We start from the raw sequence: 26,018 nt of genomic DNA on the forward strand, positions 1-26,018 counted from the left end.
TTTGAAATACTATTACTTTACTTTAATGCTCCAGGCATTTTAAACATTCATAAAATCATCTCCTTTGAGAAGTCATTTCCTCTTAGGTACAGAGTTTGTGTCCGGGATGAGACAAGTGCATCACTGAATTTCCTTTACAGCACCCACATGCTGTGGGGACCACCCTGGGGCCTTGTCTCCTCCAGCAGAGTCCCCACCACATGCACTGCAGGGCTGGACCTACCCCGCTTGACTCGACCTCAACTGGTAAACACACTTTGTAGCTTCGCTGCCCTGTGGGTTCTGTGGACCCCATGCCTTTCCAGCACGCCACATGCTCCGGGTCTGTGACGAACATCCAAGGTGCTAGGGAAACACCGCGTCGGCCGTGAGTGTGCTGGCACCTGCTCCACCACACCGGAAAGACAGAGGCACTTGAATGTTCTGGTTGAAACTAGGTTTCTAAATAGCATAGGAGTTAAGTGTGAGGAAAGCGTCTTTTCTCTCAATAATTAATTAATAACCTTAATGCATACTTAGCAGAATTATAAATTCCTGTCTGTTTACACTTGTTGCCAAGGCTTCACAAACTGTTTAAGTAGACGGAGGCATGTTAGACAAGAAGCAAAGAGAGAACCTGCTTAGGTGGCACTTGCTTATAGCATGAACACATGTCAACACCTGGTCATTCTTAAAGAAATGCCTATTCTTCCAAAAGGAATTTTTTAAAAGCCCTAGGCCTTGTTCTTCCAAGGTAATAATAATGTATTTGTCCTTTATGAGGGCACTCACGGCAGCATTCTCACGTCACTGCAAAGCGCACTGCTGCCTGAGGTTCTGACTCAATCGTCATGGGGTCAGGGGGACAGTGTGGACACCAACACTGAGAAGCTTCCCAGTGGTTCCAGTGCACAGCCAGCTTTGGGAACCTTGGTACTGCAGGTTCTCGAGTCTCCCTAATCCCACTTGTCCTCGCTAAAGCCTGTGAGGTAGTCCCGGGTCAGGCAATGATCTCTTCTGTGAGATAAGAAACTAAGGCACAGAGAGGCTACGGCTCATCTGACCCTGAGCAGCCAATGACAAAGCCAAGACTGAAGAGGACATCTCCAAAGAATAATGCCTCCTCCCCAGCAACTGGCGACACGAATACGGACATACGCAGGAAGACCGACTGGGCAGCGAGGCAGGACCATCTGTGCAAGGAGAGCCCGGAAGGGCATGGAAGAGTTCTGAGCTGACCACCCCGATCAGAAATAAACATATAAAATAGATATTTATTGAAAAGACGTCAGGGATGAGGTATCACTTTCTTTTTAGAGCCTCACTTCCTTCACATACATGCCACTGACTGAGGTTTGCTAGCAAGTCCATCAAGACCCAGACTTCCTAACATCTGAATTCTTAGCTCTGTCACTGGAGCAGCTGGAAAACCCTCAAACATTCCTGTAATTGATTTAGGTCCCAAAGATCATTGCACATCTGTGTTCATGTGGGTGAGTGCTATACAAAAACCTGCGTGCTTTCCCCATTTCCAGCCCATGCAGACGTCCTATGGACCCAGTACCCTACACTTTCTACGCTGGTGTGCACCTGGCCATGATCTGCTGAGTCCCCAAACACCAGCCCAGCAGCTACTCTGGCCTCCAGGAGTGACTTTAGTCACAGACAGTTTTGCTGCGCTCTGCACAACATTACAATCTGCACCCTGGGTCACCAGGATTTTATTTTGTAATTCCAGATCCTCACCCATGCGAACCAACCCAGCTGGGCCTTTCTCTACTTCACCAGACATCATGCCTTCACATGTTATGCCCATGTGTAAGCTCCCACATCTCATCAGATTTTAGGAACTGTTGCTTTTTCTTCTCTTTTTAAAAACATCTCCCAGCTGCAGAACTGATTTTTTCATGTGTGCAAGTAGAATGCCTAATGGAGTACCCATGTACATGAAGCAAGCACACCCTGAGGAGGGCGCACCTTGCCGATGGGTCTGCTGTGATCCCAGCACTCCCTAAGGAGGGCCATTCACGCAACTCACTGAACACAAGTGGATCTTGTTCTTCCCACCTGGCCTCATGAAAAGTCTGCAGAATACTACTCCTCAATCCAGTAAGTGAAAACCACACCTAACAGGATACATCTGTTGACCTATGAGATGCTGTGTGAAACTCTAAAACTATATCTATCTTGTTTTGACACTCTCATTCAGGTGAGACAAACACTCATTGAGAGCCTCTCCCCAAGACAGACTCCTCGCTGGAACAAAACCTGCCTCTCCACTTCCCACAGAAGGTGCGTGCAGAGAACCCTGTGTCGGGGCAGTGCCCCTGGGGGGGGAGGGGAGTTCTACCTTCTCCTTTCCTGTAGAGGGGTTTTCACATAAGTGAAAACCAAAAAAGAATGAACAGCAGGGAACTCTGCAAAAGTGCATGAAGAATTCTGGTTAAAACAGATAACAGATCCACCATATTTCAAGGACACCCAACTATGAAGTAAAGCAAGACATCATTTTTTCCTCTCTCATGCTTATTTGATGCTTACGAGTTTGTGGCAAACTTGCTGCTCGGCTTCTGAAACATGCAGAGAGCAGGCTGAGAACAGTGTGTGGTGTGTTGGTGCCCAGCCTGCACCAACCCTGGCAGGCGACCAGCCCAGTGCCATCAGGAACAGGATGGGGACAACGCCTTGCCCTGAGAGGCAGTGCGAGGCATGAAACCGTGGGCTGCTGGTGCACACCTGTCCAGATCTCACAGGCAGAGTGTCATGGGGGATGAGCAGGGACACATGACAAGCTCCCAAATGCTCTAGCATCCAATCCCCGCACAGACAGAGGTTGCAGCTGGGCACAGAGCTAAGGCACGAAGGCTGCAGCAGATGGAGACACCAAGCAGAGGTCCAGGGTCCCCGGGGAGAAGAGGCGCTGCCACAACACTGCCTTAGGATAGAAATCCAACTCTCTGAAGGATGAAAACAGAAAACAACCATATCCCAGCATTTTTCCCTTAGAAGAACATTCTGCTCTCCCCTTGGGGAAATGTGCTACAGTTTTCAAATCTCAACAGTAGCGCAGAGAGCTCCACCTGAGAGCCCCTTGGGGCGTCACCTTCGCTCTCACGCTGTCTCCTCCACCACGTCTTTGTGAGCATCCTCTTTCTCATTTTGACTTCACGTGGAACGATCGGAGGGACGTCTCTCCTTCCCCCGGAGCAGGACCCCATGCTTCTCCCTCGTCACAGCCTGACGAACGCAGCTGGCTGGCTCTGCTGTGGCTCAGCATCAGGGGGCGGGAAGACGCTCGATATGGCTATGTCCACGATACCCTGGCACAGTTCTGCATAGAGCTTCCTGGAACATGTTTAAAAAATATTGTTGAGGAAGTTCATCAAAGTACAAGCAAAAAACCAAAGTTTTTTCACCAGGATCTTCTGCAGAAATCCCATCCCATGACCACATTCAACTACAACTGGCTTCCGCTGTCAGCGCAGATGCCGTAGACCCCGTGGGGAGACGAAGTGTCCCCTACCACGTTTCTGGAAGGCCTCACAGGCGAACAGACAGAGAACTCCCTCTCCGACATGACCTGCAGGGATGACTGGCAATTCCAGTCGGCTGCCCTGGCGTCTGCAGCAGGGACACGTGGAAGGGCAGGCCTCCCCACGAAAAGCACTCACTCCGTGTGGTTGAGGGGACTTTAGGAAAGACTCCTTATGAGTGACAGCTAAGCTGAGACCACAGGAATGAACAAAGTCAGACAGAGAATGGAGGGCAGGGCGGAAAAGAGAATGAAGGAGAGCAAAGATAGACACAAAGACAACCAAGAAGGGAGGAGGGGGACAGAGAGAGAGTGAGCTGGGGAGGGGAGAACAGGGAGGCCCAATGAGAGGAGAAGCAGGAAGGAGAGAAAGGCGGGTGTTCGGGGAAGTGGATCGGTGCAGGCTGAGGCTGCAGGCAAGGCCCTCGCCTGGCCACATAGGGCCCTGATGCCACGTCCAGGGGTCTGGACTTAGTCCGGACAATGGAAGCACCAAAGCAGAAAGGCTAAGGAGGAAAACTTCCCATCTAGTGTCTTTGGAATAGGAACGAGGCCCTCCATCTCCCATGGCCACTAATCCCTGTAGGCTTTCTGCCTGTTTCCTGGGGCAGCTCACGCGGCCCAAGGCTGCCTGCGGGACTGATGCTAACGCAGGGTAAAATGAGACACGTGTGGCCCAGAGGGAAAACCCACATCATCTAGATCATGCTCTGGGCCACCCACCTGACGTGCTCCAGACACAGTTGGAATCCAGGTGGCTGGAGCCAAGGGCAATGCCCAGGTTGCCCCTCTCTAGAAAACTGAGGTTTTATTGTCCTGTTTTCCAGTCTCCACCAGGCAGACTGGAAATTTGGTTCCCACCCTCCCAATGCAATGGCAGATCCCTGTTGTCACCCTCCCCATTGCAGGACCTTTTCCCCCATCCCGGCCACCCCCAGTTCCTTCTTACTGCCCTAAGGCTGGTGCTTCTATGTTCCAAACCACTCAGCCTCCCACTTATAGGGGACATTGACAGGAGGCCTGTGAGGCAGCGTGGGTGGTGACTAAAACTGGGTCTTGGCACACTGACTGCCTCTTGCCTCTCTGTGTGTCCGGGGCCCCTCATGGCTTTCCAGGCTGCTTCACTGTAAGCCCCGCCCCCTCCCCCAGTCCAGAAGTCCTCCCCTCTCAAAATCATACACCTAAAACAGAATCTGTTTAGTTTCTATTACAGGCTTGTAACAACATGATTCATATAGTAATTAATCGGGCAGTGCCTGCCTGTCTCTTCCAGTGGACCTCCTTGGGAACGCTCACCTTTATGTGGCTTCCTCTTAAGGTTCTCCAGGAGGGGACATGCAGAAAGAGATGAAAGTGGATCTCAGAAGAATCAGCAGCCTTTAAGGGTCAAGTTCAATGACTTTCCCTTCGGCGTACGGCCTTCCGAGGTGCAGTCCTGACTCACCTGACCATTCCCCTCTCCTTGCTCCTCCACACCGACACCATGTGGCAGCAGCCAGGCTTCCCTGGGAGGAGCAGGGGCTCCCCGGGGGCGGGCAGGTTCTGCTCACGTGTGCTCCTCACGGAGCCTGGCAATGAGCAAGGTCCCACTGGATGCTGTGTCCCCTTCCTGAAGGCTCCTCCCCCATCCCCTAGGCACCTGCCCTGCTCCTCTCACGTCCCAGCTCCAGCTCCCCTGCATCTCTGATGCCTCTCAGACCACTTTCTGCCCAAGGAGCCCTGCCCTTCTTGGTCACCACGATCTCCCCTGCTCCAGGAGCCTGCTCACCCAACTTGTCACCCAAGAGCATCTCCTCTGGCAGTTACTAGCTTTGTTTGAAACTCTCACAGCAATGACCACCAACCTAAGTAGTCTGACTGCTCTACACACTCAGGAAAGTGGGAAAGGAAATGCCTCAGCAAAGCCCCTGCCAGCAGGTCCTCCCCAGGGACTCCTGTCTGGTCACCTCCTCCCTGACAGTGGTCCAGGGTCACACAAGTGCACCACCTTGTTCAGACAAGTCATTCCAACTGCAGAACCAACTTCCACTTGCTACAACCAAGCGGTGTTCGGCTTACTGAGCACAAGCAGGGGCACCGTTGACCTCGATGAGCCAGACCTTCAGCTCCTCGTCCACCATGAAGTCGAAGCCAAACAGCTGGAAGCTCTGGTAAGGGAGGTGCCGGGTGCTGATGGCAGGCTCCACGCTCATGAGGCAGCTCCTGCAGGGCAGAGGGGAGAGCTAGCTGAGGGCAGGGTGCGAGGGAGGAGGGACACCGGAGGTGGGCCGGATGACTGCATGTCCAATGTGCTGGCACAAATCAGCTGTGACTTAATTCTTTCTCTCAGTTATTGCCAGTAGATTACTCAAGACAATTGTCCTTATCAAGCATCTTGTTAGAAGACTCTGCCACCAAGCATGACTTCACAAGTAGAGGCTGCTTTCCCAGCTTGGCGCTGCCACCCTTGCCCTGTAAACACGGGTCCCTCCCACAGGACGGCACTGCCACATTTTGTTTGTAATAAATAAAACAGTTCCATGTCCTTTTCCACATAAAAGAAATGGATCACTAATCAGCAAGGAGCAGAATTTGCACAAAGAATATTAGCCTCATTCATTTCTTTTGCTTATTCCATTTCTATTGACAAATTGTTACTAATTAAAAGATTGAAGAGCTACATGTATTGAAACTAAATGTTGAAATAGAATAACTATTAACATCAACTACTGCTTGGAAAAAAATGGAAAAACACAGAAAGATTGAAAACACAATATAATACATAAGCATTTGAAGAACAAAATATAAAAGTTGAAAGTGAATCTCAGAAACATAGTGAATAAGCAAGTGAGGTCAGAGGTCAGCCTGCTGAGGCCAGAATCTTGGTCAGTGTTTGAACCTCCTGAAGCCCGGCTCTGTCTTCCGTAAAGTTGGGGGTGAAATAACCCTACTCTCGGTGCTGAGACGGTCAATGAGGTGCTTCCCTAGGGAACTTAGGATAAATAGTTCTCTAGTACACTGTTCTCTAGTACAGCCATCCCGCAATACTTAGGCCATTTTTGTTTTATGAAGAGCTTCCCTGATTTCTCCCTAACTGAATGTTGGGGAAAATACCTGTCTTAGTAATAAAATATGCCATGATGACCCTACGGTTACCAGAGAGAGCTGTCCTTCTACTCACCAGGACAGTCAGAAGGAAAAACGTGCAGGCTTCCCTGTGACTGGCCAGGACGTGTCTGTGGAGTGGGTTCGACTCAGGACTTCAGAGGCCCGAGGCCTCTGTGAGCGTGGGGCCAGGGTCCTGTTCCTCCGAGCTCTCTCTGCCACTCCCCTCACTCCAAATAGCAATTGCCCTTTGTTTATTTTTAGAATTTTTTACTCTTCACCCAAGGATATGTTTATTGATTTTAGATAGAAAGGAAGGGAAGGAGGGAGGGGAAGAGAGAGAGAGAGAGAAAAACATCCTTCCATTGGTTGCCTCCTGTACACACCCAGACCAGGGATCAAACCCACAGCCGGGGCATGCACCTTGCCCAGAGATGGAGCCCACAACCCTTTGGTGCATGAGACCACATCCCAGCCAACTGAGCCACCCAGCCAGGGCTCCTTCTATTTATTTATTTTGCCCCCAAATGAGAATATTTCCATATGTATGTTTAACCCTTTAAAAATAATTTTGCAGCCCTGATGTGGTGTGGCTCAGCTGGTTTGTCATTATCCTGCAAAGAGAAAGGTTGCCAATTCAATTCCTGGTCAGGGCATATGCCTGGGTTGCGGGTTCAGTTTCTGGCCGCGGCACATAAAACAGGCAACCGATCAATGTTTCTCCCTCACATTGATGTTCCTCTCCACTTCTTTCTCCCTCCTTTCCCCTAAAAATAAATAAATAACATCTTTAAAATAATAATAACTATTATTGTTATGGTTGTTAGTAGTAGTAGTAGTAGTAGTAGTAGTAGTAGTAGTATTTTGGACAGTTAGCCATTTAAGGGCCAACTGTAATAAGAACTTCTCCTTGCATTCACCTTAACCTGCAGTGGGACAAGCCACATATGACATTTTTTCCTACATCCTATCTGTATGCTATAGAATACCCGTAACCTTTGTTTTAATTAAAACATTATAAATTGGATAGTACATTCTTTTAAGAAAACCATTATAATTAAGACAAATATTTAATAGATGCCCATCCTAAAGAGAGAGAGAGGGAGGGATGAGAAAAAGAGAAAACCCCACCACACCGAAGGACAAAGAGCGAAAGGCACAGCATGCTCCGGCACAAAGAGGAAAGACTGAGAGCCAGGACCAAACCAAAGCTGAGTATTACCTTGTATCTGCTGGAAGCTCAGGATTGATAAGTCACTTTAAAGTAGGTTTTGTCATCGTTGGGAGTTTATACAGGAATCTTTGTTTGACTGGACTGGGCAGTTCGGGGCGGTAGCCGGGGTAAATACCTTGGGAGCAGGGAGCGAGCCCCCAGCACCAAGGTACCAATGCTCTCTGCACAGAACCAGGACCTGGGGATGTAGCGAATATCCAGCAAATGTTTTGCCTAAAATAGGAATTCTTCCTTTAGCATACTTGATTTATTTGGTATCAGAATTCTAACCATGTATAATCCCTGAAGAAATGGAACTCTGAGCCTTGTAATTATTCTGCTGGCCTCTATGTAAAACTATTTAAGGAGAAAGGCTCAGTCTTCATGATGGTGGTAATGCAATGGCAGAGCAGGTGAACAGACTGACAGGACAGGTGGAGGGCCCAGGAACAGAGCCTCATGTAAACAGCCACCTGGTGTAGAACAAGGGCACCTGACGTGCAGTGGGGAAAGGACAGCCTTGTGCACAAGCAGCCCCATGTCAATGAGAAACCCTTGTGATAAACAGGAAACCTGACACACAGCAATGCAGATCCATCACGGGTCTGAAATAAGGAAACAAAACCCAGTGGTCCATCAACTGCAGAAGGATAAACTGTGGAACATTCACACAGTGCAATATTACATAGCAATGAAAAAGGAAAACCTGACACTATGTGCAACAATATGGATGAACCCCATAATCACAATATTGAAAAAAGTTGAACACAAAACAGGAAATACAGTATACTTTCCTTTGCATAACAATTAAGAACAAGCAATGGAATCCATAGTAATAAAAGTCAAAAGAGTAGCCGTCTTTGCCAGGGAGTACATATTTTGAAGTGGTTCAGGGAGTCTTTTGTGGTTCTCTGTTTTATATTCTAGTCTGTGTTATGATTAGGTGAGTATACGCATCATTAAAGTTTCACTATGCTGTACATTTAAGATCTGTGGATTTTACTGCATGCATGTTACACCTCAGTTTTAAAAAAAAACCCCACTGGATTTGGCAAACTGCAATAGATGAATAATAACCTTAAAAATTATTTCCAAGCGGCCCTGGCTGGTATAACTCAGTGGATTGAGCACGGGCTGCAAACCAAAGTGTCGCAGGTTCGATTCCCAGTCAGAGTACATACCTGGGTTGCAGGCCATGACCCCCAGCAACCGCACATTGATGTTTCTCTCTCTATCTCCCTCCCTTCCCTCTCTAAAAATAAAATTTAAAAAAAGAGCAAATATTTTAAAAGATTTTTAAAAATTATTTCCAAGCATGTTAAGAAACATGATCAGGAGATAAAACAGACACTAGGTAACAAAGTTAAGTCAAAGGCTGTCAAATTTTTTTTACATAGGGCCAGAGAGTAATTATTTTAGGTTTTGCAAGATATATAGTCTCTGTTGGATAGTCTTCTATTTTTATTTTACAGACTTTTAAAATGTAAAAACCATTTTTGGTTTATAGTCACACAAAAACAGGCTACAGGCCAGATTTGGCCCACAGGTAACCCAGATTTGGGAGCTGTCAGAACAATGATATTAAAGAACTATAATTACCGTGTCCAAGAAAATACAAGACAAGTGGGAGAATTTCAAAAGAGAACGGCCATCTAAAAATAAGAGTCAAATGGGAATTGTAGAGCTGAAAAGTAGGACTGAAATGAAGCACTTAACAGTTGAGTTTAACAGCGGTTTACTGTAAAAGTAAAAGCTTTGAGCTTTTTACTTTTTAGATTTTTAAAACAGGTTTTAATAACTGAAGAAAGAGATAAAACGACACGCAAAAACCATAGGAGAAATGTGACACAGTGGAAAGGATAAATATCCACATACTTATACATGCAGAAGGAGAGGAAAATGGGAGAAAAGCCATAATAAAAAGATGATGACCACGAACATTCCAAAACAGACGAAACATACCTAGCCACAGATTCCAGAAGCACTATGAAACCTATGCAGGAGTGTGTGCAAGGAAAACTGCACACATCTCATAGTAAAATTTATAAAATTGACAAAAACGAATCTTAAAAACAGAGAAAAGAATCATCAAGAGCAACGCTGAGATTTCGGCTGCCGTCTCAACAGAAAAGACAAAAGCTGGAAGACAGTGTGTGCCGCCTTCAAAGTGCTAAAAAAATATTCACTGCTGGTCTAGCGATCCGTTTCCAGAGCAAACGTCCTTTAAAAACGAAGACAGGGTAAATATATCAGATAAATAAAAAATGAGATTATTCGTCATCAGCAGAACTAACTTTATAAAACAGCACTAAAAATGAATTTTTTAAGAGAAAAATGATCCTAGACAAACGCGAGAACATGCATGCATGAAAAGCAAGCAACATGAAGGGTTAAAAATATATGGGGAAATATGAATGAATATTAACTGTACATATTATATGAAAATGTCTCGTGACTCCAAAACACACGGATTGTCTGTGACCATCCAGGCGCCCTCACCTGGAGCCCCAGGGTCCCTGCTGCCTGTTCTCTGGAGATAACCACTGCTTTGGATTCTGTGTTTATTGCTCCTTTGCCTCTCCATTTTTACCATGTAGATGCCATCCTCTAAATGATGTATGACTAAGCTTTGCTTGTTTTTTCAATTTATATGAATAGAATCAATCTGTATACATCTTGTACATAGATTTTCTTTTTTTAATTTTTTGTTTGACATTATGTTTGTGTAAGTCCAGTGAAAACACCCTTCAGGAATAAGGTGAAATAAAGACATATTCAGGAGACGGAAAATTAAGAGGACGTATCACAAACAGAACTGCTCTGAAAACACATGACGGAGTCTGCCGGGAAACAACACCAGAAAGCAATCTGGAGCCTCAGGACAAAAGGAAGAGTGGAGACAATGGCAAATATCTGGGTAAAAAATATGTTTTTTCTCATTTTAATCTAAATGCATTTCTTGTAGACATCGTACAGGTTAGCCTTGTATTTTTTTAAATCCAACCTGACTATCTGCATTAAAAAATAGGTATAACAGTTGATACCAAAAACTATAACGTTATGTGGTAGTGATTTCAATGTATGTGCATGTAATACACATAGCAACTATAACATAGAGAAAAATCAAGTTAACTACAAGGTTACAAGATTTCTGCATCTTATTGGAAGTGGTTAATTATTAAGTCTAAGAAGACTGTGACATACTAGATACATATATTTTTTAATCCCTAGAATCACTACTAAAATTAGATAGATAGATAGATAGATCAATCGATATAGATATAGCCAAATACTCAGCTGGAAAATTTAAATGGAACTCTAAAACAATTCAAATAATTCAAAAAAGGTCAGGAAATGGAGACATGAAAGCAAATAAAAATAAAAAAAGAGGGAAAAAATAAACCAAATAATAAAATGGTAGATATAAACCCAACCAAACCAATAATCACATTAAATTTAAATGATATAAACACAAATTAAAAGACAGATTATTATATTGGATTCAGAGCAAAACCAAACCCAACTCTGTGTTGTCGACCGGAGCCCACCGGAATCGAAGTAAAAGGGTGGAAAGGAAATGCCGCTGATCAAAGGAAAGCTGGAATGACTATATTCACAGTGAAAAACCAGCTCCGGAATAAGAAATATTACCATGGGTAAAGACAGATGATAAAGTGGTCACTTTCCCAAAAAAGAACTACATGTATATGCACCAACATTAGATCTTCAAAATATATGAAACAAAAACTGATAACACTAAAAAGAGACATAGAGAAACCCACATTGTACTTGGAGACTTCTCAATAATGAAGAAGTAGAACAGAAAATCAGCAAGGATATAAAAGACTTAAACAATACTAGCATCCACCTTCACCAAATTCGTGTTTATAGCACACTCTGCCTAAGTAGAGCAGAGTAGATGTTATTCCTCATGCACATGGAACATGCATGAAGGTGGACCATATCTGAGACATGAAACAAACTAACAAACTTTAAAGACAAAAAGCATAAAAACTATGTTCTCTGACTATAATGGTATTAAAGTAGAAATTGACAACAGAAAGATATCTAGAAAAAATCCCCTAATCTCTGAAAATTAAGCAAAAATTTCTAATAACACATAAGTCAAATGTGAAGTCACAAGAGAAGCTAGAAAGTATTTTAGTAAAGTGAAAATAAAAACCCAACATAGCAAAACCTAGAGGAATGGCTAACGAGTACTTAGAGAGAAACTGATAGCATTAAGTGCTTATGGTTTTAAAAACTGAAGTCTCTCAAATCAATGATTTAACTTTTCACAAGGAAAATAGAAAAAGAACAGATTAAACACCATGTAAAAACAGAAAGTAGGAAATAATAAATAGCATAAATCAAAGAAATAAAAAACAAAAATAGAGAAAAATCAATCAAGCCAAAAGCTGACTTTTTAAAAAGATTAATAAAATTGATAAATGCTTAGTCAATCCATCCAAGAAAAATAGACAAGATAAAAATTACCAGTGTAAGGAATGAAAGCAGTGACATCATTAGAGATCCTACAGACATCAAAAGGATGATTAAAAAATTACAAATAACTTTTGTCTTTACATTAGACAACTTAAGTGGAATAATTCCTTGAAAGGTACAAGCTCCCAAAGTTTCTTCAAGACACACATAACCAAAAAGATACAGTTCAGATACCTTATGATGTGCTTGATTTGTAGTAAGATACTGCTCTCCAGGGTGATGTTCAGAGCGCTTGCCAGGTACTGATTGAACTCCTCAAAGAACATTTCATTCCCTTCTTCATACTTCCCGTAGTTCTTTGAATATTCCTTCTGAATGCAGTGATTGGTCAAATGGCAGGTTTTGTCTTGGAAATTATCAACATGATACGGTTCTGACGCAGTCCGCAGCACGCCCTCTCGATAGAGGTAGATATTATACTGGTGATCCACCAGGACCCAGCTTCTGCAAGTCAACAAAAGCAGTTTTACTGAAGTCCTCCAAAGTTCCTTCATATCAGAAATATATGTATCATCTTCACGCCCTGATTTTCCTGGTGGGGGGAGAGGAAGAAGGTAGGTTCTGAAAGTACACAAGCAAGCCGCGACCACTAGCTAAGAGAGTGAACTACCACTGTAATGATCAAATAAAACATTTCCCCACAGTTACGAGGACACTTTGATCCATTCAAAAGACAGAGCATTTTAAAGATATTTGATGGGTTTGTTTTAAAGGTTAACCTATAAAACCTTCATTTGCCATGCTTGGTGATTTTAAGTAATTGTAAGAAAAGACTGTTCATCCTGCAGCTAGTCTGACACAGAATAGTGACCTGACATTAAGGCAGCAGAGACCAAGTCCTTTCTGAGGCGTAAACAGCAAGGCCGAGAGTGGGCTGGGCCAAGGGCCGTTCAGCTTTGGAAAGCACCGCACCTCTTCTCCTCAGCAGGCCCTTTGCTAAGAAAGCATTAAGTCCAAAAACCTGGGGTGTGTTTATGAAATCCTCAAAAAGTGGGACACAAATAAGGTCAGGACATGTAATTTTTGTCAGAGTCACATGATCTGTTGTGTCTGAATTATGTGTTCTGTGTATATCTCTCTGCTTCTACTACAAGGCCCATATATTTATACCCTTCTTTTCAGATCCACAAGTCATTTTCATTAAAGAGAATAGTAAGTAAAAAAATAAACAAAAGAAGAAGAAAAAGGAGGGGGGAGGAAAAGAGGAAGAAGGAAGAAGAAGAAGGAAGGAGGAGAAGGAGGAGAAAGAAAAGAAAACATATTGAAAGAAAAAGGGAGAATTAGGTACAGAAGCTCAGTTCCATTCAGCTGTGCTCAATTTTGGTAACATACTAAACACATTCCTTGTCACCCTCCTCACCACACAACACACCACTGCCTTTTTTTTTTTAGATTAGTGAAAGAAAGGACTTTGGATGCATTACCGAATGTCAAACTTGCGATGACCGGGCTCCAGGAGCAGAGGGCGCTCGAGGTATTTCTGGATCACATGCACCTGGCCCTGGTTGTCTATGAAATCCAGAAGTTCTGCAGCATCAGATGAGATGAGGATGCCTTCGCCTAACAGGGCAACATCAAAATGAAAATTAGTGCAGATCATCCCAAGAGGAAACGCTCTCTGCAAACCCAGAGGGGAGACACTGACAGCAGGAAACGCAGGCAGGAGGTTCCTACTGGTGGCTCATTCGGTTTTCTCCACCCTTCCCTTTCCCAGTCACTCACTCTCCCCTCCACCCACCAAAGCACCTGGGTCTTTCAACTCTCTCTATATAGGGTTGTAAACACTGGCTTGGCAAGCTCCGATCATGAAGTTTCATTTTGAAAGAGACTCTAAATGCCTAAGCATGCTAAATAAATGCTGCTCTCCTTTTGATCACTGGCTACCAGGATAAACATGAGGTATGTACTACCTGCGACCACTTTTAACGCTGTATTTTATGGAAATGCCGGGAAGATTAGGGCGTAGATACAAATGTACAAGTGGATTCCCTGAAGCTTTGTGACAGAAAAAAAATTGGCTACATTCAAAGTATCAGTAAACTTTATCAACATTAAATAACATTAACAGCTTCACCAAGGTATATTTTACATGCCATAAAATCCACCCTTTTAAAGGGTATAATTCAATGATTTTAGGTATGTTTCAGCAACCATCACTACAACCTCATTTTAGGACATTTTCCTTGCCTCCAAAACACCCCATATCCACTAATAGTCACTCCCCATTCCTTCCTTGCCCTAGCCCCTGCCAGACAGTAACCTACTGTGGGTCTGCCTGTTCTTGATGTCTCATATCACTGGAATCATCGAGCATGTGGCCTTTTTGTGTCTGGCTGCTTTCACCGACCACCCTACTTTCCAGATTCATCCACATTGTCGCACATGTCAGTGCTTCATGCCTCTGTCTGACAGAATGTCATTCCATCGTATGGTTAGATCACATTTTGGTCAACCATTCACCAAATAACTGATGGACAGTTAGGTTATTTCCACTCTCGTTTGGCTCTGATGAGTAATGCTGCTATGAAAATTTACGCAGAAGTTTTGTGTGCCCATATGTTTTCAATTCTTTGGGGAGTTACACCTAGGAGTGGAATAATCTGGTAATTCTATGTGTAACTTTTTGAGAGACTATCAAACTGCTTTCCAAAACTGATGTACCATTTTACATTCCCCCAATATATGAGAGTTCCAATTTTTCACATGCCTGCCAACACTTGCTATTATCTGTCTACATGATCACAGGCATCTCAGTGGGTGTGAAGTGGTACCTCGTTGTGACTTTGATTGGTATTTTCCTAATAACTAATAATGTTGAGCATGTTTTCATGTGTTTGTTGGCTTAGTTGTTTGTCTTCTTTGGAGAAATTTCTATTCAGATTCTTTGCTCACTTCTTAATTTGGATTATTTGCCTTTTTATTATTGAGTTATAAGAGTTCTATATACATTCTGGATGCAGCTGCCTTATAAGAGATGTGATTTGCAAGCATCTTCTCCCATTGTACACAACTCCATTACTGCATGGACCCTCACGTTGCTCTTTTAAAGCCACAGCTGCCTCCCTCCCCACACCACCTCCCTGACAACTACTAATCTGCTCTGTATTTCTATAGTTTTGTCATTCCAGAAATGTCATTAAAATAGGATTATGTGGTATGTGACCTTTGGGAATCAGTTTTTTCACACAGCATAAATCCCTGGAGATTCATTCAAGTTGCTGCTTTTAGCAATAGTTCATTCCCTTCTAGTGCCGAGTAGTATTTTGTGGTATCAATTCACCAAAGTTTGCTTAATCATTCACCATAATCATTCAAAGTTTGCTAATCAACCCAGGAATTCTGGGTTGTTTTCAGTTTGGGGCTATTATGAATAAAGCTGCTGTGAACAATCACATATAGGCTTCGTGTGGACATGTTTTCATTTCTCTGGGACAAATGTCCAAAAGTGATGCAACTGGATCTGGAGCTTATAGGGAAAGACCTCACTGGAGATGTACACATATGTAGATGTACATGTATGAGTCATTAGTATGTAGATAAATATTTAAGACTATGTAACTAGATGTGCTATCTACCCTCAAGGATTCAGATTAGAAGATTCAGTCATCTGAATACATCACCAGCCCTCGCTGGATAGCTCAGTTGGTTAGAGCATCATCTCAATATGCCAAAGTTGCAGGTTTGATCCCTAGTTGGAGCACATACAAGAATCAACCAGTGAGTGCACAAGTTAAGTGGAATAATAAATTGATGTTTCTGTCTTTTTCTCTCTCTCCCTTTCCCTCTCTATTTAAAATCAATACAGACAAATATATCATTAAAAGTCAGCATACAATTGCACCAAGTACTGGGAACCTACAGAGACAGGAGACAGGGACAACGGTGCCAACTCACCTTTGGCACCGGCAGATGACTTTGCAATCCAAACGTTGCCCTCTCCATCTTCCTTCTTTTTGTTATAAGAAGCCAGGAAGAATTCCCTTTCGTCTGTCCTTGAGTTAGGGATTGGTGGGTGGATTCCATTCTGTGCAGGAGGAGCTGGCGTCTTGAGATTAGTGGGATAAATCACATAGGACTCAGGGAACCATGTGCAGGACTCGGCCAGTTCTGGGCTTGTCTTGATTAGCCTGGAACATGACAAAGGGTCAATCTCCCTTCTTAGCACTCTGACCCTCTATCCAGAAAAGCCTGCACTACCTCCAGAGCTCGCCAAGGAGGCTGGGTATAACAGGGGCCAGGGGCTGATCTCCTTCTCATCTCAGTCTTTGCTCTTGGCCTCCCTGGGCCAACCTGCAATGCACTATCGGGCGCACATAGCAACCTTACAGGCCTGTGTCAGCTGGTTCAAAGGGACCTAATGTCCAGAACTTAGTTCTTTTCAAAGCGCATCTCCAAGGAAACTTAACTTGAAATAATCCTGAGCCAACACCTTCCTGGCTTCAAGACAGACTAAAAGAGGAATCTTTCTAATGGGACACAGGACTCCAGTGGTCATAGCTAAACGTACCTCCTGCCCTCGCCCCCCTAAATAACATGACATGACAGAAGATAAAGTCAGGCCCTGGGCAAGGCACTTCATAAACAGCAGGGATTATAAAGGGCTTCCCACCATGTCTACTCTCCAGCTGGTCCCCCCAAGGGAGGCACCAGCACCCCATTTCATAGATCAGGCACTGGGTTACAGAGAAGTAAGTATGTCCCCCAATACTACGAAGGTAGTAAGACTCGGGCAGGATGCAAGTCCCTAAATCCCAAGTCCTGCCTCTGCACTGACCCTCACTCCCTAGGGATCAGAGCTGGGGAGGAACCAAAGACATTCACGGGCCTGCCTCAAGCTGGGCTCCCTCTTCTGCAGACTGTTCATATTAAGTCTGTGTTAAGGTTCACCTGCAAAACCCAGTCTGTGAGCAAATGGCAGAAATAATGAAAAGGAATTTAAAACTGAGATTGAAAACAAAGTTATTTTAAAGTTAAAGACAACAGGATTTGAGTTACTTGAACTCAAAGGAACAGACAAATACATTTCGAATTCACTGAATGTCCAACCCTATCTGCATTGTCCAGTAGGGTGGCCACTAGCCCCATGCGTCTCCTGAGCACTTGAAATGTGGCCAATATGACTCAGGAACTGAATTTTAAATCTAGTTCAGTTTTAATTTAAAGACTAAAACAGAACCATTTGTCCATTAGCACAACTTCCTTGTTTCGGTAGGAGGACATCGCACTTTCAGCACTGCAGAACCTAAGCCATTTTGCTGCATCGCAGCATGCGTGTCCGGTGCGTCTGTTGTTCTGGCGACATGCATAGACACGTCACTGTTCCACTCAGGGACAATAGATCGATTCAGTCCCCGTGGGTTTTTCCATGCACTTATGAAACATTATAATGTGCTTATTATGCAGGCAGCAAGAGTTACAGTGATAGCTAGGTAAATCATAATTGGTAACTGAAGTGAAATATAATTATTTTTTTTAGTTAAAAAATAGGCACTGAACATGCATAAAGGACCTGTAGACAAGGACAATGGGGGAGGATTGCATATGGGGGAGGGAGATGGGCAGGGCAGGGGAGAGCAATGGGGGAAATGGTGACAACTACAATTCATTGTGGTTGTCCACAATTCATTGTTCTACTCTCAGAACAAACCTCACTGTGTATAGGAGACATTTTCAGCAAATGCATAATAAATTTGATAAGCATCTCCCTCTCAACAGTCAAAAAAGAATCAATGAAATTAGTGGCTGAAATTCAAATTAAATAAATTAAGTGATTCAGCAAAAAAAAATGTAAACAAATTTTTAATAGAATCTGTGCTTGCAACTTTGTTCAGGTATAAAATGGCCTGGATTCTACACACAAAAAGAAAATCATTTTAGATGGAAATGTGGTAAAAGAAATTATTTTGAGGAAAAGACTAAAAAAACTTTTTACAAAAAGTGAACAAGTTTAGTTCAGCCAGTTACGTAATTGCCCATAGAGCACATAACACTTCTAACAATATTAAAGATTTATTCAAAACTTGAAAATTAAAAACATTCACTTTAGATGAACGGTGTGACAGAAGAGATGCGGCCCGAGTATGCTTTGGGTGTATTTCCCTCAAAGGATTTGCAAATATATGAAAAAACATTGTCGAATTGCAGGCTACAAAATATCAAACTCATTGTATAGCTAGTTTTTGATCTTTTACACCTGTCAAAGAAGAGTTTCACCTACATGCTTCGAAACATCAGTTTCTACCACAACAGACAGTACTCCAGCGGGGCTGTTAAAATTGGATTCACTGGGATTTTTTAAAAGACTGATATTTCCTTTATTGCTTCTTTCTACTGTCTGATACATCTTGGAAACATCTGACCTCAGTTTTCTGAAGCACACTCCATGGAAAGCATCATGGATACAATTGTTAAAATAGTTCAGTATATACTTGCAAATACAGAACTGCTACAAGAAACAGAAGACAATGTTTAATGATGCTGTGTTCTTTGCCAAGGATAGTCAGATGGAGAGTTTTGCGAAGATGTAGTATACAGTTCATTCCAGCTCAGGTTTTCTTGAAATAAAAAAATGCTTGACAAATCATTATTTTCAGTAATTCACACTTCACTTAATCATCAAAGATTGCAACTGGCAGTGCGACTCTCACACCGCTACAAACAAGCTAATTTTAAAGCTCTGAGGAAGGGAAAAGAAGACCTTATTTATGACCCAGCCAGACAGGTATGAAAGTTTATGTTCCAACTTTATAATACAAGTCCACAATAATGATTTTACAAATCTTGCATAATGTGACTTAATGTGCAGAAGATTTTAATTGTAACAGACAGCAAACTGGCTGCAAAAACTAAGGAAATTTTTGAAGAACACTTGGGTAGTGTTAATAAATTTGGAGTTTCTTTTCAGTTTATTCAATACCCTTTTGAATTCGACAATAGTACCACTGAGTTAACACAAGAGTTGGTGGATTTACTTTACTTGGATATAGTTTAAAAGTGATATATGATTTTGCTTTAAAGCCAAGTGAATTCTTCTAATAAAACGAACCTGTTTTGTCCATGTACATGTGATTATTAAAGGACAATGATTTTGGGTATTCAATTCAGTTATTGAAAATTCTTACATAGGTGGGAACAACTTGAACATACAAGTAATTTTTAAAGCATAAATTTTTATGAAATCTACATATAAAACAAGGAGTTTGCAATGAAAATTTGGTGTCTAAATTAAGATGTGCTATAAATATAAAATATACACCAGATTTTGAAGACTCAGAATTTTTTTTTTAAATCTGAAATATATAATTTGTTTATGTTAATGGCATGTCAAAATGATATTTTTGATTATTTGGTTAAATAAAATATATGATTAAAATACATTGCACCTGTTTCTTTGTACTAATTTATTGTGACTACTAGGAAATTTAAAATCACACAGGTGGCTGGCATGCTATTTCTGTTGGACAGCGCTGGCCTACAGGATAATTTTGATTTGAAAGCCTTCGTTTCCTATATAAAAGAGAGACCAGTTTCTACAGAAGTCCCTTGCATTCGTCCCATTTCCTCATAAGCCCATTTGGAAAGAAATCATGAATGGAGATTTACATCTACAAGGGAGAAATGCTCTTGAGAGGAAAAGAGTCTCCTACCTGAGCCGGAAGAAAAGCCCTCAGGGCTCCGAGTCTATGGCCTCGGTGAATTTCTGACTCTTCCTGAAGTGACAGCAGGAGGCGCCTGCTGTACAGGATCCTGTGTGAGGTCTTGTCAGAGCCTCTGGGTGATGCCCAGGCATACTGCCCGTGGTTCCCTGTGCACAGGCAAGAATGGCCCTGGCCCAGCATTGACTGCCATGGACCTGGGCAATCTAGTTGCCCTCTGTGAGCTGCCATTTAACATGGCTTTTTTTTTTAACTTTCTGAGCCATTTTGAGCCATGCAAAATTATGGGAAGGAGACAGAATGACAAAGTGAACCATCACCTCCTGGAATTACTAGTCCCTCTCACAGGACCTGAGAGAATAAAGGACACTTGTGAAGGTGAGGACAACCCCAGGCTGTGTAAGTCAAGACATCACAGGCTGTGTCACATGCCACCAAGGGGCAAAGAGCAGGCATGATCACCACCATCCCATTTTATGGAGGGACCACTTGGGAGGCGGGGGGGGGCAGGTGTCAGCATGGCTCTGTCCAAGGTCCCAGGGAGCAGCTGCCTACTCAGACCAGGTCAGGACTCCAGTCTTGTATTCACTCAACCTCACTGCAGCTGCTAAATATACAAATACATAGGATATATTTTACAGTATCCTCTGTTCCTACTTATAAAAGCAAAATTCTACTTTTATCTTTACATAAAAAATCACAGTAGGAAAAAGATTGAATAAGGATTTTATAGTAATCTCTAAATGAGTAATCTGGATAAATAATCATGCCTCATTTCTAGTTCTAGTGAAAAAAGCTTCTACTCTGAATATATAATAAATATGTAATCAGAAGAAGACTTCAGAAAGTCCGGTCTCTATTGGGAGTAGCTGGCAAAGCAGGAAAGCCCAGCCCTGAGAGAAGTGGATACGAAGTCACTGGGGCCAGTGAGGCTGAACGAAACGGGGCACGTCCCTATGGACACTCCACCTTGTAAATGTCTAGAGTCCAGAAAGAAACGTGCGTGGGGAGAGGGCAGGCACACTGAGTCGTGTCTCCCACGCCTTCTCCCCGGGATGGTTAGTGTGGCTGCACGCACACCTTCAGCGGTCATCACGGGGAAACGACTGGGACTTGCTGCAGCCCTGACTTCAGGGGCCACTCCCGCCTTCCCTACTGAAATGATAACAATAGCAGTGGTGGCCATAACAACAGTGATAACAATAAGAACTTTCACTTATATGGTGTGAACTGCCAGGCAGGCATTATTCAAAGCCTTTGCATAAATTAATTCAATATCAACAATAACCCCGAGACATTTACTATTATTATTCCCATTTTACAGAAAAGGAAACAAAGGCAAAGAGAGTCAAATGCTCACTATAAACCCCTGTGCCCCACACTTTACATGCATCACCTCATTCCATCCTCACCACTACCCATGAGGGACATACTGAGACTTAGATGGATGAGGAAATTTGCCTAAACTAACAGGAAGAGCTGGGATTACAAGATCAGCAGATAATATGGCTTCTCTGTCTTAGGATACTGTTCTTATGACACCTACCAAACCCAGCTTTGCAGAGCGGGGTGGTGTAGCAGATGTGGTTATGCCTTGCCAGGTGTCCTTTCTGAGGGGGCTCTGGCTGCTCTGAGAGTGGCTGCCAAGGGCTTGTGTGTGTCTCTTCTCCAGGGACCAGCTGTGCCCAGAAATGTCCCACTCCTCACCACCACCACTGGATGACAGATACGGGAGTGTAAAACACTCACAGAAGAAACCCATCCCAGACTCCGAGTTTGGGAGCCTGGCCTCAGAGACAAACAGGCTTCGCCAAGTGCTAGATGGCAGAGTTCTGGATTGCAATCAAAGTAGCTCAGAGGAAGCTCCAAAACTGATATGTGTCAGCTTTTTAAATAAAAGTATTTTTGCCCTTTAGAAACAACCCCACATTTTTCCTTAAGTGCTTTACAATGAAAGCTGACACCATTTATGAAAAAAAAGAACAGGTTTTAAAGAGCACTTACTTCACTAAAGAAGCTTTGCGACACAGTTTGTCAGCCCCCCTGTAGTAATTCACCAACTGCACCAGCCCAGGCTCGTGACCTGTGAACGAAAGGGAGGCTCAGAAGGGGTCGGGAACCGGTCAGCACCCATGCACGGAGAGTGAACAGCTGTGTCATGCCCAGCTTTCTCTCTCCTTTTCAGGACTGGTGATTCAAGAAGGAATCACTTTGCTGCCCTGCGCCTGCACGGCCCCTTGCCTCAGCATTCCACTGGCACACGCAGCCTCCTCATAGTGGATACTATAATATCAACATCATAGAGCTGTCTGAGACCACTGCTGCCTTTGTTTGTTCTTTAAAAAAAAAGATTTTATTTACTTATTTTCGAGGAGAGGGGAAGGGAGGAGGAAAGAAAGGGAAACATCGATGTGCAAGATACCCTGGTCAGTTGGTTACCTCTCACACACCCCCAACAGGGGACCTAGCCCACAGCCCAGGCATGTGTCCTGATTGGTAATCAAACTGGAGACCCTTTGGTTTGCAGGCTGGCACTGCAATCCACTGAGTCACATAAGCCAGGGCTGTTTGTTCTTAAGGTAGAGGGCTACTTCCTATTTCACCACTCTCAGACCCCCACTGTACCCCTTCCTGGCTTAATACACTGACTTGTGAGTTACCTCTGTACAGTTAGGACTTCAGCGGAGTCATGCCCTGACCTCCCAAGCCTTGTTCCCTACAGCCATCAGGGAAGGCAGCAGAATTGATGCTCCTTGTTCTCCAGCATATCTGCGTTTGCAGGCTTGAAAGAAAGCCACCAGAAGGCAAGGGAAGGCAGCAGACTTTTTTCTGTGCATCACTCCACAAGGAAGCTCATTTTCAATAGATCTTATGGCAAGTCCCCTGCTCCATAAAATTAGAGCAGAAAAGATACAAATAAAAACAAAAGTCTACATTTTTGTTTAAAATCCTAACAAAATGCATTGAATTTCCAGCAATGAAAGCACAAAGCCAAACAAAGGGAGTTTGAAGGTAAGACTAATTCACCTGAGAACAGTAGACAAGCGGATAGAAAGTTTCAAGCATTACCTGGCTGTCACCAGCTTCCTGGCTCACACCTGGGCTGCCTACCTTCTCACCTGTGACCCTGGCATCCTGACCCTTTACCTGATTTCTCTTTGGGACCCCCATGGTGCACTTTAAACGAAAGCTAAAGATGTATGCAGTGAAGGCATGAAACTATTTTGCTGGTGGGATGCTGCTTCTTTTCCCACACACACCAAATGTTTACTGCTCATCTGCCGACTTTGTGGGGCCTGTTTAGGTCTAGACCTGCCGGGTGGTTTCTGCTCCTTCGTCCTAGTCCTGACCGCCACAGCAAGGCCATCGACCCTGCTACAACCCTGCCAGAGCCATTTCTGTTTTTAGTGCTAGGAGGCCATCTAAGCTTTTACAGCCAAGCACTGCGAAGAGGAAGGAAGTCAGGCAGGCGGGGAAGTGGACGGAGCAAGGAGGAAATTTTCCCAAAGGTAAGCGGATTTTCTTCTTCGAGGAAAGGTGTTCTCTGTGGAGGGGGAGGGCTTCTTGGGGAGAAAGTTAACAAAAGGGGATCTCAGGCAAGTCCCCTGTATTCCAGGATTTCTGGGAGGTTAGAGCCAACCCCACCATGTGTCACAACCTTGTATAACCATCAAGAGCGGTTCTCGGTACCATCCCAAAGAAGATTCCAGTAAGGCTGTGCCGCCACACCCTCCACTCCCCACACCACCCCACGGCACACGCTCTCCCTTCAAAGGCTCTAAGCTCACAGGAGCCCGTTGGTTTTCAGCCTCTGCCCCTTCAACCTCCCCACCCCTGCCACACCTATTTCTAGAAACTGTTTCCTCTCCTGGACACAGAACACTGCGCTGTCTGGTTGCCCTCCAGGGCACAATGGCTTTTCTTCATTACCGATTCTCTGCTTGGGTCTTTGGCCTGCAATTAGGCCCCTACCCCAGGGAATTTTGGCAGGGAACACGGCTGTCGGGGCCGAGGCTGCGCGTCCCGTGACTGCGCAGCGAGGAGGCGCGTGGAGGCTACCTTCAGGTCCGTGGGAGGGTAGTTGAAGCCCCTGCTCAACTTCTGGATTACGTCATCTGAAGAGCAGGGCGAGCGCTCCGCACCCCCACTGCCCTCCCACAGAAGGCCACGTGCACCAGGTGGTGCTAAGCCAGCTCCAACCTTGTGAAGGAAGCAGGGTAGAGGGTGAACCCAGCGTCGTGTAAAATCTGCATGCAGCACCCCATTGTGAACCCACAATTGTGAACACACACTTTCTTTGGTGAAGCTAAAGAATGGTCTGAAATCACAAGTCCCTAGACCTTCCGAAACTCCTGCTTTTGGAATCCAGATCTTTTCCAAGTCCCCTTGGCGGTTTATCTGAGCCTCGGGGTTTCCACCACACACAAGTGCCCCTCCGGCGCCCACACCAGGCCGGGAGCAATCTTCCGGCCAGATGTCACCCCGGGCCCGGCTTCTTGGAGCCTTCCCGCCCCGCGCTCGGCCTGCGGACCTGCCTGATCCGGGCGTCGGCCAGGCGTGGGGGGCATCAGGCCTGGGACTGGGGATGGGCAGAAAGGACGCCTGGCCCGGGGATGGGAGACATCGGACCTCGGAAGGAAGGGCGCCGGGCCTTGGGATGGAGGGGGCTGGGTGTGCGGCGCGAGGATGGGGGCGTCGGCTCGCGGGATGTGGGCTGTGAACCCGGGGCCGCGCGGTGACTCGGGTCCGAATCCGATTCCGAAGACCAGAGACATTAAGAACGATGGTTTAGGCCTTTAGGGATCCGTGTCTTCCCCCCGGAGGAGTGACGGGGGAAAGATCCGTGGCCTTAACACAAAAGCGCTGGCTCTAGCGGACCCCAGGGGCGGGGTGAGGACGGGGACGGGGACGGAGACGCTCACCCAGTCTTCCGAAGGGCAGCCGGTTCCGCTCTCCTAGCATCAGGTTGAACCTGGGGTTGTCCCGCCGTAGCCTCTTCCAGTGGCCGGAGGCGACCAGCAGCCGGGAGACCTCGGCGTAGACGCTGCTGTTCTCGTCGCGAACCACGAAGGTGAACATGGCTAGGCCGCCAGGGCCGGGCGCAGGGACCAGAACAGCTCCTCGTGGAACCCGCCGGCTCTTCGCAGAAGCCCGGGTCCTTGGGTCCCGGCCCCGTCACCAGGGTCTCCGCCCTGCGCACAGGACTGGGAACTCCAACCACGCCCCGCCTCCGCGCGTCGCCGCTCCCCCAGAATCCGGTTCCCGCCGCGTCCCAGCCGCCCAGCCCCGCGCGTCCCCAATTCCCCAGGGCCCTGCTGCAAAGGCTTGGGTCGCCGCGACACCGCCCACCGCGTCCCCGCCCTTCGCACAGGCCCCACCCCTTGCACAGGCCCGCGCCCCGCCCTCATGCGTCACCACAGTCCCCGCCCCGCATCCCATCCCGCCTTGCTGGTGTCCGGATTCCCTGCCCGCGCCGCCCCACCCCCTCCCGCGATCCTGCACAGCTGCGGAGCCGCAGGGCGCTGTGAGTCCCAGCTGGGGCTGCAGAGGGGTGGGGAGGTGCGCTGGAGAGGGACTCGGTCCTGGACCGCGTCCGCCCGAGCTCAAGGTTATAGCTGGCAGGGCGTGGGGGAGCGGGGATACAAACAGAAGAGCGATTTTTCCACCTACTGTATTTAAGGGACATTTTGTGAATAAAAATAAAAATTGTGAGGCCCGAGCTGTGTTCAAGATGTGCTTCCTTTCTTTTCCTGCTTTTGGATCACGGAGAACCCGCGGAGCGTTCTGGCGGCTGTGGTGCATTGAGGTCGAGGCTGCTCTCACTTGCTGAGACCCTCTGGGTGGCGCTCAGCGGGGTTGACTTTAGGTCTCTCTGTAGGACTCGTTTCTGTACAAGCCCCAGGAGCCCGCGACAGACAAGTGTTGGGCCGTCACTTTCCCTTCTTCGGACATTGATTTCCCCTTCTGAGTGGGAAAGTGGTTCTTTATTATTTTTAAAATTTATTTATTTGTATTGTCAACTCGATTACAGATGTCTCCCATTTTCCCT

The 26,018-nt window shown here is 45.3% G+C and overlaps 1 protein-coding gene across 1 annotated transcript; it reads right to left on the reverse strand.

The window, feature by feature from the left end:
• Window positions 1-25,321, reverse strand: TTL (tubulin tyrosine ligase). The gene is made up of 7 exons (XM_028516870.2): window positions 24,892-25,321; window positions 21,974-22,052; window positions 16,209-16,441; window positions 13,739-13,874; window positions 12,489-12,758; window positions 5,570-5,713; window positions 1-3,324 (listed from the first exon to the last, which is right to left on the reverse strand). Exons 1-7 carry the CDS (start codon window positions 25,046-25,048, stop codon window positions 3,210-3,212), a joined length of 1,134 nt encoding a protein of 377 aa, XP_028372671.1. The 5' UTR covers window positions 25,049-25,321; the 3' UTR covers window positions 1-3,209.
• Between the last annotated feature and the right edge of the window lie 697 nt (window positions 25,322-26,018).

The sequence above is a fragment of the Phyllostomus discolor genome, chromosome 6 (genome assembly GCF_004126475.2).
Source record: "Phyllostomus discolor isolate MPI-MPIP mPhyDis1 chromosome 6, mPhyDis1.pri.v3, whole genome shotgun sequence".
NCBI lineage: Eukaryota > Metazoa > Chordata > Mammalia > Chiroptera > Phyllostomidae > Phyllostomus > Phyllostomus discolor.